General features: G+C 47.9%; 1 protein-coding gene across 11 annotated transcripts in view; it reads left to right on the top strand.

The window, feature by feature from the left end:
* Positions 1-17,644, top strand: part of MYO18A (myosin XVIIIA) — an 805,500-nt gene that overhangs the window by 536,800 nt on the left and 251,056 nt on the right. For all 11 annotated transcript variants that reach the window (XM_069226228.1, XM_069226223.1, XM_069226221.1 and 8 more), the window contains 2 exons: positions 378-505; positions 2,067-2,221. In XM_069226228.1, the coding sequence (XP_069082329.1) occupies positions 378-505; positions 2,067-2,221 (283 nt within the window). The remainder of the gene's footprint in view (positions 1-377; positions 506-2,066; positions 2,222-17,644) is intronic.

The following is a 17,644-nucleotide window of genomic DNA, read 5'->3' as shown; positions in this document are numbered from 1 at the left end:
GTTGATTAGTTTTTAAATATTGTTGCAGAATTATTGTAAGAAAGTTGTCAAAACAGTTTATAAATAATTCTTTATACTTTTGTCTAGAGAATTGAGAACTTTTTTTTCCTGTTAACTAGCATTGGCAGTTTCTCAGACCCACGCTTGAAAGGATAGCTATTCGTTGATGGCCCAAAAAGTATTCCCCATCCTGGTTTTTGCTCAAAACGATAGTTATTTGCTGATGTTCTTTGCCGGTAGGGCTGTGCTGCAATCATGTAACTTGGGTTTCAGGTAATAACCGGCAATTATTTGCAACTGGAGTTGTGTTGGTAGCTGGTTGTGGTAGCAGCTGGCAATATATGTACAAGGACTGACTGAAATGTGTGTTTTCTTAGGAGGTGAGTGGCGTCTGAAGTACGAGCGCTCCCTGCGTGAGATTGACTTCACGAAGAAGCGCCTGCAGCAAGACTTTGAGGACAAGTTGGAGGTGGAGCAGCAGAGCAAGCGGCAGCTAGAGCGAAGGGTGAGTCTGCATCTGCCAGCTGCAAAGCCTCGTTCCATTCCAGCGATACACATTAGTAAGACTCTGGTTACAGCTGTGGAAAATATTTCTCCCCTTTAACCCCTCCTAAACATCGGGGTCCCCATGTGAAGTAATCATTTATTGTGCCAGCCTGCCAGTGCCAGTGAATATAATCACAGTGGAAACCAGTGGAACCCTGGCTTTTTGGTCAGAGGTTGTTAGATTGTCTCCTTAGCTGTATTCTATGGACTAAATATGGAGCATATCAAGTGGGAACTATCAGACTAAAAGATTATCTTCAATTAGTATAATGTAGAAACAATAGATATGGCTTTCTCAAATCTGACGACTGCATGGTTACTTGTAATTTTTTTTTATTCTATCATTAGTAGACCATTCTTAAAAATGGAATATCAAAATCAGTTCTTAGACTATACATGCCTTCTGTGCACCTGCTTGCTATGCAGTCTCAAAATTGCAATTTTAAATGAGGCCAGATACGTAGAATTACTTCTCTTCTGCAAGTGAATGTAGCTTTCTATAGTCTTTAATGCTGAACTCTCTAAGTGCCTGACAAAAGTTGCATTTACCTGGTGCCTGCTCCTCTGAGAGTGTTTCCTGTAGAAGTCGTAAGTTTGCTTCTGAGTTTATTAATTTTGTCACATTCTTCTGTGAACACAGACGATTGTAGTGCATTCCAGAGCACTGGACCACTCCCTGAAAAGACATGTTGTTTTACATCAGGGTTCTCTAACATGTAGCTCGTGACCTACTGGTAGCTTTTCAGTTACCTGTAAGTAGCACTCATGTGTGAATCCCAGCCTATTCAATTAGAAGCTTTTACCTGGTTGAATTAATATAAGTATACCACTATGGTTATTAAGTATTACCCATGTAGATGCATTCCAAATTGACACCACTTTCTACATTACTGCTGGCGATGCTGCACATTGTTGGTAATCTTGCATAGTGTGGGCACTAATGTAATCTTGACTGATGTGGTCATTATTGCAGTAGTAATATTAGTAAGTCGGGGTGATTTCCATTGAACCAAAGTAGATCTTGTTACTGAAGAGATTGGAGACCCCTGTCTTAATATTTTGCCATAATTTCAATGAATCTTCTTTGGGAGTGGAATGGTCTCAGTGGAATATTCCAGCGGAATCCTTTCCTATAACATTTAGGCTGACATATCTGTCTTTGCTCATAGAAGAGATGCCAGTGTATATTTTTGTCAGTTTGAATCAACATAGTGCCATTCTCCAGGCACTCAGTCCGCATTACACAGTGATGAGCAGATCAGAGATTTGGGACTCCAAGGGTAAATTATGAATGGCGCAGTAGAATGTTGAAGTAATTCTAACCGCATCACAGAGAATGCGAAGCGAGCTCAGTGCAGGGAATGAGATCGTTTTAAGAACCTCATTAAAATAACTCAAGGAGCACTAGAAGGATGACTTTTACATTACCTCAGTACAAGTCATTAGGCCCTGGAATATGTGTGCTGGTGCTCCGCGCTTGCTACTCACCCATTTTCTTCTGTGTTTGCTGCACACCTCAGCTGGCCGACCTGCAAGCTGATAATGAGGAAACTCAGCGAGCTCTGCAGCAGCTGAAGAAGAAGTGCCAGAGACTGACGTCGGAGCTGCAGGACACCAAACTGCACCTAGAGGGCCAACAAGGGCGGAACCATGACCTGGAGAAAAAGCAGCGCAGGTGGGTGATGTGGACTGGTTGTGGCAGGAGCAGTGGAAGAAGAGGTCAGGGGCTACATGTAATATAGACAAATTAAATATGGACCTAGTTGCATTGTAAGTTTGTAATATACTGTCAAGGGTACTATGAACCCCTTCAACATAATATGTTTGTAACCTGTATATTGTGCAATTGCTGTTCGAGGTGTAACCTGTGCAATTTGGAATGCTTGTTAAGGATAAAATACTGTTCAGCTTATGGGCTGGGTGTGGTGGGAAACACATTAGATAAATTGACTGGCTATACTGTGACACTTTAAATTATTGTTTAAGCCTAGTGTGAAATTCAAGATAGTATGTTTCTAAAATAGATTCTATGCCAACGTAGCCCCTGCAGAAGTAGCATAGGGTCTGCATAACAGGATCTTCATTGATAGTCAAACATTAAGAAAATACCCCTCCCCTCCCCCCGCTTGTGGGGACTGTGGATCAATCACACCATTTAATCTGCACAGGATGCAGGTGCACGGTCAACAGTAGAGCCAGAGAGCACCTTCTAAAAACTATCAGTGTTTGAATCGCTTCCTGGAATTATAAGTATTCTAAAATAAACTTTCTGTCCAAACTACCCTCCAGCACTTTAACTAAAATTGTTTCGTAAACCTCTATACGGAGAAGGAAAAAGTAGACCCAATAGGCTTAGCATTAGAAGACTTAAAAACCTCTGTGCCGTGTAGAGAATTAGAGGTTTCAGACCCCACGGTGCTTTGTACTGACAGTTGCCGGTCGGATCCAGTTCATTGTCTCTCACTTGTGAGAGTGGGACCTTCGGAACATCATGGGTGTTTTTCAGTCTATTTTTGGTTGTTTTCTGTCAGAAATAACCCCTGGCTTCTACTTCACCCAACATTTCTTGTTGATGTACAGCACATTCAAACTAGCTGTTTCAAATATCTTTTTCAGTCATAATGCCTTCCTTGTTCGTCGAGTGTCCTTCCTGGGGTATGAAGAATGGCACCTTTAATCCTCGTCAGGGCAGCGTGATGTGCCTTCCATTTCACCAACTACTGTCATTTCTGCACTAAAATGTAACAGAACCCTCAAGGAAAAAGAGGGGATTAGATTGAGAGAAAAGCTGGACCACATGATTGGAAGGATAAGGAAAAAAGCATAATGCCTCCAGGGAAGCATTTGCTTCTAGTATGACGCAGCCTGTGACGAGAAAAGAATGTACAATGAATCCCACCACTCCTAACATTCCCCTTCTTGCTCGATGTTGAAAGCTTTCAAAGTTGGGGAAAAGTACAGGCCTTGTTTGATTGCCATAAGCGGGAGGATCAGTGCCAGTGGTGAAACATCATCATCATCATCAGTAGGCGTCAGGGATACCATCAACTCCAAAACCCTCAGCGCCTGACACCATCATTACATTCGGCTTCACACTACATCAGTCGACGTCGAGGCATTTACTGTTGATACATTCTGCATTGAGATTCCACATCACAGGATTAGTCGACACCTTGGAGACTGATATATAAGCATTGTTCGGTGGGCAAAATACCCCTGAAGAAAAAGTGGAGGCTTTCATTGTCTTCTATGAGCTCTCCGGCTCCTTTCTCCTTTGAGAGAGCACAGGCAAGAAGAGACACCTCAGTCTCCTTTTCGCCTCATTTTCCAGAGGATGCTTGTCCACCAAGGAGATGCTTCACAGGCCAGGCAGCAATTTGGAGCTGGGGTGCGTGGTGGCGGGAACAGCCTTCTCAGCTTGGAAAGTATCTGAGGAAAGAAACGCGAGAAGCACGTTACAAGGTGGCCAAGCCGTGGGTTGAATGTCTTCACCGAGAGCCCGGCATTTAAAAAGCCTGCTGCTTACAATTTCCCAAAGCTTCTTCCAGACCAGCTGGTCCTTCTTCTGGAGTGTCTGCTGGAAGAGAGGACGTTATGTGCCAGAAGCCTTCAGCGCTTGGAGAGAGTGTACGGCCTCCGTGAGCAGGATGCAGAGGTACCTCATCACAACCGCTCTGAGATGTTGAGCAGCAGTCACTGAGCCCCCATCTTGGAATGCTTACATTCAGTTAATAGTGCCAGGGCTGCTCAAGGCCGGACCATTTCCTCCAGAGTTTGGATGGGACTGAAGGAAGTGCAAGTGAATGCCTGCCTCAGCCTAAGAGTGTGCCTCCTGTAAATGTTTGCATTTAGCGAGCCTCGGAAGATGTGGGTAGGAGACCGTGACAGTCATAGGGCACGACAGAGAGCAGAAGTGGTTTAAAAACTCGCAGTTCATGGCACTGATGTCATACCCATTCATTATTTTTCATATTTCATGGGCATTGCGGTAGTACTGGTATCAGTTTGTGACCTACATTGTTTATTATAGCTGATAGTTATGAGCAGCTCAATTATAGCTGTGGCGCATTGCCGGAGTGTCGGAGTGTGGCGACGGGACCCAAGCTGCAGTCGCGGGCAATCCGCATACCTCTCCGGTAGCTCAGTGGAGGGAGCGTCTCACAGGACCACCAAGTGGGGGACCCTCTCCTAGGACCGGAGAGCGAGAGGGACCTCTCGCAGCAGTACCGGACTGGGGCAGTCTACCCCTATTCCCTGCTTGGGAAGCCAGGTTGCTAGGGGCCGAGCGGGTAAATAACGAGTGCGGAGCGAGTGAGATATTGTCCGCAGCCTCCGCGAACCTGGAGGGACACAGACGAAGGACGAACGCGACGCGCCTAGACACAATGGCTGTCTCCTGTCTGAAACCGTGAGGACACCATTTCCGACAGAAGGATTTGCTTTTCGCTCACGGGGGTAGACTTCTACAACGAGGTGCTATTTAGCTAACCTAAAATATTGTTTTATGAACCGCGCTCGTAGGAACTGCATCGGCAGCCAAACCATCTTGACTCCGCTTTTCCATCGCGGCTCCCGGCCCCGACATGGCTGTGTTCCCCGGAGAGGAAGAAATTAAGGTTACCGGCCTCGCGCCGACGGTGTGGTAAACGCCACGGTGCTGGACGCCGGATTATTTTTACAACTCGGGTACCTGTCCGCCCGACGGTACTCCGATTTTCGTTATTGAGCATGTTGTTGTGAGGGGAACGGTAGCCACTGTACTGAAAGAAGAAAGAATAAAAAAATTAAAAAAAAGCACCAGGGCCAACTGGCGGCCATTTTAAACGGGTTTCTGTCACTCTCCCTACCGGTTTCTTAAATGCGCAGCTCAGTCAGCAAAGGTATATTCAGAGAAAATGCTTTCGGTTGATAGTAAACCTAGTGTTTTATGTCTCGCAGAGAACTCACGTATCTCAGTTTTTCGCCGACAGATCGTATTTAATGCTTAATTCCAGACGTTTCGCGTAATGAGGAAGGATTGTTAAAAGACTGAATACGTTCTTTTTGTTCTCGTCCGCTGCTCTATATATAAAGTAAGCTGGAGACAATGGTGGGAACAGCTGCACAATAAGAGCAGATAAATCCTCTCCCAACGGGTGAACTGACGAAAGTTATCCTCCTCTAGACTCTTAGGGCATTTGGAGGTAGTTCTGTCTGAGTTAGGAGTGAGATGCACTCCTTGCACCATTTCTTCACAGCTGTGCAGCACTTAGTGCCAGTTGCAACGTTTAGGTTTGCGCAAGTACGCACGCTGTTCTTTCGCTGCATTGGCAGCAGCCCCGACATTCTGGACACAGGGCATTTGAGCCCCTTTGAGTTGGCCAGTTGACCAGGGGGTCCTGGTGGTTTGTAGGGCGCCAGGCCCCATTGTGTATTTGTGGTGCTAGGAAATGTATTTCTTGTAGTTTGATTTTCAGACCCTGTTCTGGCTACCTCTAAATTGTGTTTTATGATTTTGAGGTCGTCTTGCATACTTTGGGTTACGCTAGTGAAATTATGTTCCACCCTGTGCTTTTTGCCCATAATGCTGGTGATACTTAGGAGGTAAGTGTCTAATATTAGACTGTTGAGATTTTGGGCGTACAATGCGTTTGATACCTATTGTGATGCTGTGCTATATGTGGTTTATATCTCAGGATGATAAGTACAGTGATTTTCCTCTTACACCACTCCATCTTCAGTCCTATCTTGTTGAATCAGCCCTGTTCTGAAGTAACAACCTATCCCTTATCGCCTCACTTTCCTGTCTCCACAATAACTCAGGTTCCTTCACCCGACGTCTGGATTATGTGCCCCCCTCTTGCCCTCATACTTCTCCTCACCACCACCGTCCAGTAACACCCTTCCCTTATCCCCACCACCACCCTCCTCCACAATCTCCCAACATGGCCACCGCTCGAATTAAGTCTGGAATTAATTGCTACAAAATCATCTACCCTTCTAACCTGACTAAAGCTGCAGCAAAACGTTTCAAGCATAACACCATTGAATGTTTCCCCGATTCCCTTTTTGTCGATCAGTTTTACAATGCTCAAAAACGATCAAATTTTTTTCACGCACGACATACCCTCTTGGTCTACCAGCTTTTACAATTCCTTTAACGTCACCTCCTCCTCCTCTATCGCTCATGGGAAACAGCTAAAAATTTCCCCCTCTGCGGGTTTTAACGGCTCCCTCACTATCTCACTCTATAACAACGGTACTGTTATGATCCAAGCCAAAGACACCTGTCTCTCTCTCTTTGACCGCCTCTTCCCTTCCCTACTCCCCTCCCCTGCGACCGGGCTATCCCTTGACTCTCCATCTAGCTCCACCAATTACTCCCTTTCTCCTCCTTTGACCCCCCCACTCTCCAATAGGCTGCACCCTGGGGAGGCACAGGTCGACCCTCTTCTCTCCCCTCGGACCTCCCCTCCCATTCTTCCTCCCTCACAGTATGCCCCTCCCCTCCTCACTTTAGCCTTACCTCTAGCTAACACGCTCCTCGTCCATTCTGCACCGTCCCGGCACTCCATTCTCATCTCCTCCCCCCTATCCCTTCCGGCCACCCCCCTCCTTAGACCACCTCTCCTCCAGCCCTCTCCCCTTGTCTATGTTCCCTACGTTCCCCTTGTTCCCTCCTCCTCTCTGCTTTTCCGCCCACTCCTCCCCTCACTATGTACCCCGATTTCCCCACAAATACATTCCATCTCTCTCCCTCCCCACTCTCCTCCAGCAATGCTGTGCTACTCCCTTTCCTCCCCTGGTAACCCCTTCCCTCCCTCGGACCGAGCAGAATCACTTCCTTTCTTCAACTTCCCTTTCTCCAAATCCCCCCCACTCTGCCTGATACCCGCTCCCTCACAGCCACCTCACTTAGCTACCAGGACCTATCCAACCCCCTCCCCTCCCTTCCTTCCAAACCTCCCTAATCCCTATGATTCCTCACACTCCTCCCCTCTCCTACCGCCTCACTCCTCTCCTATCGCCCCCTAATTCTGCCCTTAATTCCTATCCTTCTTGCAACGCCAACAACGACAACTCTCCTCTCACCCCTGGCGCACCAACTCCTGCTCTCATCTAAAACCTTTCCCCACCTCTGAACCCTATACCCCTACTCCCTTCCCGTTCCCCCACCTCTCCCTGCCGTACACTGCCTAGTGCACCCCCTCCTGTTTCCATCGAGCCACCCAACATGCCGTGCTCTTCCTTACTCTCTCTGGAAAATAAGCTAGGCTCTCTAATCACCGCCATCTCCCAACTTGAAGCTACCATTTTAGTTTTAAGCTCCAAGATCTCGACTTTTCCACACACCTCAATTCCTTTGGCAAACACTCACCCTTCCACGAGATGCACCTCACCCCCACACCCCATTATAGCTAAGCATAGCCTGTCGTCTGCAAATCCACACAAGCACTCGAACGCCACCCTTCCTTCACTTCCACTTCCCAGTAACCCTGTTATCTACACTATTCCGACCATCTCCTCTGTCAGAACCACTCGCCCACCTAAACCCTCCCGAGCGCCCTCATATAAGTACAATATCCCTATCACCCCTCATAGCCCAAGTGCCCCCGTCACCAAAACAGTTGCGTCAGAGCTGCGCTGTTTGCTCCACAACTGCAGATCTGCAATAAAACACAAACTTGAAATCTCCGATACTATCAACTTGCACAATATTGACATGCTCTTCCTCACAGAGACCTGGTTCAACGATACCTCTCACTCTATGTTTGATCTCCTTGTACCCACAGGCTATTCTATACTTAGAAATGACAGAATTGACAAAGTTGGGGGAGGTGTTGCAGTCATCTTTAGAAACTCCCTTCAACTTAAGGCTCTTCCTAACAGCTCCTTCCACACTTTTGAACGCCTATCTCTTGAGCTTCAATTGCACCACCGCCCACCTCTCAGATTCCATGCTATTTACCACCCGCCTGGTAGCAGCCCTTCGTTTATGGAGAAACTCACGGACTGCATCAGCGACCAATACACACAAAGTGACAATCAGATCTTCGTGGGTGACTTCAATGTCCACTGGGGTTCGCCTCAAGACACCTATGCGAATTTGCTGGCCACCTTCCTCTCTGCAAACGATCTTATCCAACACTGCACAGAAACAACACACTCTAAAGGCTCAATCCTGGACCTTGTTATTTCTAAAGCAGGCTTGCTGACTATCGCTACCCCTATTCATGTAGACTGGTCGGAGCACCTCCTCAACCCATTCTCTCTTCACCTATCACACTCTATAACTCTTGGCCAGCCTAAGAGAGCTACTTCCTGGTTCCGTGACACTAAAAATATTGACTCAGTACCCTCTGTGATTCTGCTTTGCTATCACTTCCAAGGCTAGACCCGGACCTAGATGTTAACAAACTCACCTCCCAATGCCTCACAGTCCTTGCAGTCGAAATCAATAATGTCGCTCCTCTCCAAAGCAAAAAGAAAAGGCCCACTCCCTCAGCACCTTGGTTCAACAAATCCCTCTATGAAGAAAGGAAGTTCCTAAGAGCCCTTGAGAAACAATGGAGACAAGCTCCCTCCACTGAAAATTTGGCCACGCTTCGTTCAGCAAGATCCAAGTACCACAAGCTCATCTTCCTTGGAAAAGCATCGCACTACAAATCCCTCCTTGACTCAGCCAAAAATAGACCCAAAAAACTATTCGACCTCATCAAGAACCCAAACAGCTCTCCCCCAACCTCCAAATTAGAAGATTCAACAAAGAAAGCAGCGGAATTCGCTGTATTCTTTGACGAAAAGGTAAAATCACTTGTAGATCAGCTCATTCATCCTACCCCTACAGAGGAGCGCAAATCCTTAACCATTTGGCAAAACTTTGACCCCATCTCTGACGAGGCTCTCCTTAAATGCATCCTCGATACAAAGCCCTCTAACCATTCTCTTGACCCCATCCCTAGTGCCATTGCCATTTACTTCTATACTAATTCTCTTTCCTATTGGACCACTCTGGTCAACCTCTCCCTCAGTCAAGGCTCCCTTCCTGTTTCCTTCAAAACTGGGCAGGTCACCCCTCTGCTTAAAAAACCCACCGCTGATGCGAACGACCTCAACAACTACCGTCCCATCACTAACCTAACCTTTCTTGCGAAAATCACAGAAAAATGTGTAGCAAAACAACTCTCTCGCCATATCAAGGAAAATGATCTTCTTGACAATTTCCAGTCCGGCTTCATTCAAAACTGCAGCACTGAAACAGCCCTGCTACTAGTGATTGATGACGCACTGCGGATTCTCGATTCAGGGGAGTCTTGTCTTCTAATTCTTATTGACCTTTCTGCAGCCTTTGACACTGTCAATCACAACACTCTCCTTAACACTCTTCAACAGAGAATGGGCATGGAGGGCACTGTGCTCAAATGGTTTACCTCCTTCCTCTCTGATAGATCCCAAATGATCAAAATAGCGAACAGTCTTTCAGCTCCTCTAGCGGTCAGTCAAGGTGTTCCTCAAGGCTCCATACTTGCACCCACACTGTTCAATCTCTATTTAGAACCGTTGGGAAATCTCCTGAGTAAATCCGGGATCCACTAATATGCGGATGACACTCGGATCTACCTTAAGGTGGCTTCCACTCACAATCTCTCCTTCCTTAGCTCTACTCTCGACTCCATTCAAAACTGGATGTCAACTCATCAACTGATCCTGAATCCCTCCAAAACAGAATTCCTCCTCCTCTCCTCCTCACTTTCTCATCCCCCAGTGCAATCATGGATGGATCAGATCAATCTAATGAACAATAAGCCCATCATTGTCGAGAGCGCAAAATCCCTTGGTGTCATACTCGACAAAAAACTCAATCTACTCTCCCACATCGACTCCATTGCAAAGTCTGCTCAACACCAACTGCGCCTTCTTTGGGGGATTCGTCGCTTCTTCCCGGAACACGACCTTAAAACCCTGGTCCAATCGCTGGTTCTCTCCAGATTGGACTACTGCAACTCTCTTCTTACTGGCCTTCCCAAATCCCACCTTTCCCCCCTGAAGTCTATTCTCCATTCAGCAGCTCGTTTCATATATGGGGCCAAAAGAAGCAACCACATCACACCCATTTTATCCACCCTCCGTTGGCTTCCCATAGAGGCAAGATCTATCTACAAAACTGCATGTATCACCCACAAAGCCTTGCACTCCTCCTCCCCTCGCTACCTGGTGAATAAACTGAAACTCTCTGGGGGCTCCAGACCATCACGTAATGCAGAAAAGTTATTGCTTGAATCTCCCATTTTCAAGAAGGAAAGATCGATGGCCCAATCCTTTTCAGGCAACGCGGTGAGAATCTGGAACTCACTTCCGCCTCAGCTTCGGACCACCACCTCTTCCCAGGCTTTCAAAACTGACCTCAAAGCTCTCCTCCTTCAAAGACCCTTCCAAATTTATTTCAAGCCCTCTGTTTTCTGAAGAAAGTCCTTCCATTATAGGAAATTCTGTTCTCCATGCCTATAGAAGTGCCTTCCCAGGGTGTTTTTGTGTTTTGAGTATCTGCCATTTAATGCAGTACTATACCTCTACCTGTATTTTGTATTCTTTTGTAACATGCACACGGCACCTTTCGCTTTACAACGTATCACTTGCTACCTCTTATATCTTGTTTGCTTTTGATACATGCACAACGGCCACCACTGCCTCATGTAACGTAACTATTGTTTTAGTGTTTTGAGTGTCTACCATTTATTGCAGTTTTTTTTACCTCTACTCGTACTTTATCTGCTCTTGTAACCTGCACACGTCACTTTTTCCTTTCGTAACGTATCGTTTGCTACCTCGTGTATTTTTTTTGCTCTTGATACTTGCACAATTATCACTATTGCCTCATGTAATGTAACATTTGTTTTTGTAACAGGCTCACTTGTAATTCTTCTCCTCTTGTATCTTTACTTTGCCTATTGTGAAGCGCTCTGACACCTTCGGGTAAAGTCCGCGCTATATAAAAACGCATTAAATAAATAAATAAATAAATAAATGTAGTCATGAGAGGACTTCTTCCTCGTAGCCTGAAAGGTGTGAGTCTAGAAGAATGTAAAAATGTTTCAACTCATCCTTCCTTTTTTTAAATTTCTCTATTGGTATTCAACACATTCACCAGAGAATTGAACAAGATACAATGAGCCATAATTGGAAAAGGTGAATAGGTTGGCATTGCACATCATTCATGGCTTTGATTAGAACGTGATAACATATCCAAAAACCACATGAAGTTGTGGACATAGAAAAGCAGGAATAAACAACCATGATAAAAGCACCATTAGCATTAATAAAGGAGCTGTGTATCTTGTGTTGTTGACAATAAGAATAATCAGCAGCTGTTCCTAAGTACAATCAGATCAAAAACAATAACTGTGGCTGGTGGGCGGTGGGAGACCGTATGTGCACTTGGATTCATGTAGCTAGAAACAGCTGGGGGGAGGGTTGGGCAGGGGGGTGGGTTGGGAAAAAGAATAAAAGTGTGGAAGGGAAGGTAGAGCGGCGAGGCATGGTGTTGTTTCTCTATTATGGAGTGCACTGCATGCCCAGGGGGGCAGGCTGTTTAATTCTCCATCACGCTAGGGATGATGTCGTCATCTGGTGTCGGTGGGTGTGAATAGTTTGAGCACAAATGTGTCCCACAGTGTGATTGAGGCAGGCATGTTCCCCTCGCATCCTGCTGTCGAGCGACATAGCATCTGCTTCCGCTAGGTCCCACTTATGGGTCACTTTAAGCCAGCACTCCAGCGTGGGAGTCTGAGCGGCTTTCCATGTCATAACAATGAGTCTCCTATAAAGGACCAGAGTGAAATCGGTCAGTTTCAAGTGCCATTTGGATGTTTAGTTCGTTTCGTGATCCCCAACAGACAAAGGAGAGGATCCAGGGGGAGCCTGATGTCAGTAATCTCGGAAACATATTCTATCCCCCTGGTCCAAGTGCACATCAACAGGGGACATTCCCAGACCATATGGAGGAATGTGGCGTCATTGCGACTGCACCTGGGGCACTCCGGGGACACCGTCGGGAACATCTTGTGCAGGCAATGTGGTGTGAGGTATGTCTGGTGCACATAACTCAAGTGTGTAATCTTTAGTTGGGCGTTTCTAGACACCTGCCTCAATCTTTTTAATGCCATGGGCCATTGCCTGGGAGTGAGTGCTGTAGTCAAGGAGGTGTTCCCATCTGCATTTGCTGCAGACCATTAGGTCATTGTCCCAACCCTGCAGTGCCGTGTAGAGGACTGAGACTGCATGTCGACCCATCCCGTGTGACAATAGGCACTGCAGGCCAAGGTGCACTGGTGGTTCGTGTTGTCCCTAACCCCATTCTTTTCCAGTCACCACCCTAATTGCCGTGTGTGACAAAAAAAGGCCAGCTCTGATCCCATAAAGCTCCTGAATGCTACTGTCCTTTCAAGGGTTACAGGAGCCCTTGAAAGGAGAGTAGAATTCAGTCACTGTATAAATGACCTAATTGGGCAGCACAAGCATCCGCCCGTAGGAAGGGTCGTGTGCAGCCAGCAGCCGTCTTATGGTCGGTGTGCACTGCAGAGGCAACTGCGGGGCATAGGGAAGTAGTGCCTGCCTGGTTGGATGTAGTGGCTCTGGACTAATTTAGCAACCCGGGTAGGCCAACCCAGTCACTCGGCCCAGCTCCTTTGTGTAAACAGTCATTCCAATATGTCCATGCCTTCCAAATCCACCCGAGCCGGATCGCTCTCCGCCGTCTTGTCTCTGGCCAGCCATCGCATGGGCCACTGCAGCTGAGCTACAGCAAAGTAAAATTCCATGTTCAGGACTGCAAGACCTACCCTCTAGCAAGGGTCGCTGAAGTACATCAATTGCAACCCGCTTCCTTGCAGGTCCCCAAACCAGCTCAGATTCCAGACTCTGCAGAGTCTCGAAGTATGACCCAGTTGGTATTACTGGTAGAACTATAAAGAAGTACAGGAGTCATGGAAGGATTACCATTTTGGCAATCGCAGCTCTCCCCATAGGTGAGAGAGGTAGTCGGGTCCAAAAACTCATGGATCGGCGAACCTAGGACAGGGTCTTGCCATGGTTGACGTCCAATATAGCCTCATCAGTGTGGTAAATATTGACCCCAAGCTACCATAAAGTGTCGAAGGACCAAGGAAGTCGCCCCCAACCCCTGCTTTTCAGTGGTCTGCGTCAAGCTGGAGTAAGGGGAAATTACAAAATTTACCTCAGATGACCTTAAGACCGGCCAGCTCTCCGAAATGGTTAAGTATGTCAGAGGGCTAGTAATGTGCCTGCATGATTGCGAAGATACATAAGCACATCATTGGCATAGAGAGACACAGTGTGCCACACTGGTCCCACTCTAATGCCCCAAGCTGGTCCCCTTGCACGCAGCAGGGCCTCCAATGGTTTCATGGCTAGTGCAAACATAATTAGGGACAAGGAGCATCCCTGGCAGGGTCCCTCTGCCAATGTGGAATGAGCAGGAGACCTGATGACAATTGCGGACCAGTGGCTGTGGAGCGGTGTAGAGCATTTTAATCCAACCCAGAAAGTTAAGGCTCATCCCAAACTCCTCGAGAATTTGCAATACATAGGGCCAGCTCAGCATGGCAAATTATTTCTCAAAATCTAAGGAGACTGCTACCGGTGGGTCAGTCTCCTCAGTTATCGCGTCCAAGATGTGACAGAGACGCCTGATATTTTAGCGGGTCACCCTTTGGGGTACAAATCCACGTGGGAAGCAGCCTGTTGGCAGGAATCTTACTCAGTAGTTTATAGTCAATTGTTAACATTGAGAGCAGCAGATAGGGGCCAACCTCAAGGGGATCTCTTCCCTGTTTCGGAAGCACTACTATGAGTGCCTCACGCAAGGAGCTCAGCAGGATACGCTGTTGATGTGCCTCCTGATATACTGCAAGTAGCTTGCGGGCCAGAGTGGCCTGAAAGGTGGCGTGAAGCTCTACAGTGAGCCCATCGGTACCTTGGGTCTTAGCGCACACCATCTGGCAGATGGCCAGGTTGATCTCCTATATTTGGATTGGCTGTGCTAAATCCAGTACTTGTGGTGGGGTCAGCCGAGGGAGTGCCACTGCCCTCAAGTACTCAAGTATGTGCGTTGGGAGTGGCTCTGGAGGGGGTGTAAGGAAATGCCTCCTTGGCATGGTTACCCCCTGACTTTTTGCCTCTGCTGATGCTAAGTTATGATTTGAAAGTGTGCTGAGGCCTGCTAACCAGGCCCCAGCACCAGTGTTCTTTCCCTAAACTGTACCTTTGTCTCCACAATTGGCACAACCCTGGCATCCAGGTAAGTCCCTTGTAACTGGTACCCCTGGTACCAAGGGCCCTGATGCCAGGGAAGGTCTCTAAGGGCTGCAGCATGTCTTATGCCACCCTAGGGACCCCTCACTCTGCACATGCACACTGTTTGCCACCTTGTGTGTGCTGGTGGGGAGAACATGACTAAGTCGACATGGCACTCCCCTCAGAGTGCCATGCCAACCTCACACTGCCTGTGGTATAGGTAAGTCACCCCTCTAGCAGGCCTTACAGCCCCAAGGCAGGGTGCACTATACCACAGGTGAGGGCATAGGTGCATGAGCACGATGCCCCTACAGTGCCTAAGTAAAACCTTGGACATTGTAAGTGCAGGGTAGCCATTAGAGTATATGGTCTGGGAGTCTGTCAAACACGAACTCCACAGCACCATAATGGCTACACTGAAAACTGTGAAGTTTGGTATCAAACTTCTCAGCACAATAAATGCACACTGATGCCAGTGTACATTTTATTGTGAAATACACCCAGAGGGCATCTTAGAGATGCCCCCTGAAAACATACCTGACTTCCAGTGTGGGCTGACTAGTTTTGCCAGCCTGCCACACACCAGACGTGTTGCTGGCCACATGGGGGGGAGAGTGCCTTTGTCACTCTGTGGCCAGTAACAAAGCCTGCACTGGGTGGAGGTGCTTCACACCTCCCCCTGCAGGAACTGTAACACCTGGCGGTGAGCCTCAAAGGCTCACCCCCTTTGTTACAGCACCACAGGGCATCCCAGCTAGTGGAGATGCCTGCCCCTCCGGCCACTGCCCCCACTTTTGGCGGCAAGGCTGGAGGAGATAATGAGAAAAACAAGGAGGAGTCACTGGCCAGTCAGGACAACCCCTAAGGTGTCCTGAGCTGAAGTGACTCTGACTTTTAGAAATCCTCCATCTTGCAGATGGAGGATTCCCCCAATAGGATTAGGGATGTGCCCCCCCTCCCCACAGGGAGGAGGCACAAAGAGGATGTAGCCACCCTCAGGGCTAGTAGCCACTGGCTACTTACCTCCCAGACCTAAACACACCCCTAAATTGAGTATTTAGGGGCCCCCAGAACCGAGGAAGATAGATTCCTGTAACCTGAAGACGAAGAAGGACTGCTGACCTGAAGCTCTGCAGAGAAGACGGAGACACCAACTGCTTTGGCCCCAGCCCTACCGGCCTGTCCCCCCATTTTGAGAAAACTGCAACAGCGACGCGTCCCCCAGGGTCCAGCGACCTCTGAAGCCTCAGAGGACTACCCTGCATCTAAAAGGACCAAGAAACTCCCGAGGACAGCGGCCCTGTTCACAAGAACTGCAACTTTGCAACAAAGAAGCAACTTTTAAAGACCACACGTTTCCCGCTGGAAGCGTGAGACTTTCCACTCTGCACCCGACGCCCCCGGCTCGACCTGCGGAAAACTAACTCTACAGGGAGGACTTCCCGGCGACTGCGAGCCCTGTGAGTAGCCAGAGTTGACCCCCCTGAGCCCCCACAGCGACGCCTGCAGAGGGAATCCAGAGGCTCCCCCTGACCGCGACTGCCTGCTTCAAGGAACCCAACACCTGGAAGACACACTGCACCCGCAGCCCCCAGGACCTGAAGGAACCGAACTCCAGTGCAGGAGCGACCCCCAGGCGGCCCTCTTCCTAGCCCAGGTGGTGGCTACCCCGAGGAGCCCCCCCCTTGCCTGCCTGCATCGCTGAAGAGACCCCCGGGTCTCCCCATTGAATCCTATTGCAAACGCGACGCCTGTTTGCACTCTGTACCCGGTCGCCCCTGTGCCGCTGAGGGTGTACTTTCTGAGCCTAATTGTGTCCCCCCACCACCCCTTCCGGTGCCCTACAAAACCCCATCTGGTCTGCCCTCCAAAGTCACAGGTACTTACCTGCTGGCAGACTGGAACCGGGGCACCCCTATTTCCATTGAAGCCTATGTGTTTTGGGCAACACTTTGACCTCTGCACCTGACCGGCCCTGAGCTGCTGGTGTGGTAACTTTGGGGTTGCCTTGAACCCCCAACGGTGGGCTATCTTGGACCCAACTTTGAACCCTGTAAGTGCTTTACTTACCTGTGAACCTAACAAATACTTACCTCCCCCAGGAACTGTTGATTTTTGCACTGTGTCCATTTTTAAAATAGCTTATTGCCATTTTTGCCAAAACTGTACATGCTATTGTGATATTTCAAAGTTCCTAAGATACCTGAGTAAAATACCTTTCATTTAAAGTATTATTTGTAAATCTTGAACCTGTGGTTCTTAAAATAAACTAAGAAAATATATTTTTCTATATAAAAACCTATGGCCTGGAATTGTCTGAGTGTGTGTTCCTCATTTATTGCCTGTGTGTGTACAACAAATGCTTAACACTACCCTCTGATAAGCCTACTGCTCGACCACACTACCACAAAATGGAGCATTAGAATTATCTCTTTTTGCCACTATCTTACCTCTAAGGGGAACCCTTGGACTCTGTGCATGCTATTTCTTACTTTGAAATAGTACATACAGAGCCAACTTCCTACAGGGGGTGAATGCAAATGCTCATAATATTGGGTGAATACCTCGTTAATGTTTGCTTGAGTATTTCGATTATGCCCTACCCCATGACGTATAGCTCCTTTTAGGGTTCTGGGGGTCTCTGTCGGTAGCAACCATGCAAACGTGTGCCCCAGCTTGTCCCCATTGGCATGTTGGCGCACCAGGAGTGACTTGTAGTCCAACGCACATAGCCGTTGTGCCTCCTCCTGATGGCTGCGGTTCAATTCCACCAGGCAGGGACGCGCATCAGGCACCTGGATCGCCT

Source organism: Pleurodeles waltl, chromosome 3_1 (assembly GCF_031143425.1).
Source record: "Pleurodeles waltl isolate 20211129_DDA chromosome 3_1, aPleWal1.hap1.20221129, whole genome shotgun sequence".
Taxonomy (NCBI): domain Eukaryota; kingdom Metazoa; phylum Chordata; class Amphibia; order Caudata; family Salamandridae; genus Pleurodeles; species Pleurodeles waltl.
Note: the sequence above shows the minus strand (reverse complement) of the source record. Positions and strands in the feature narration are given on the sequence as shown.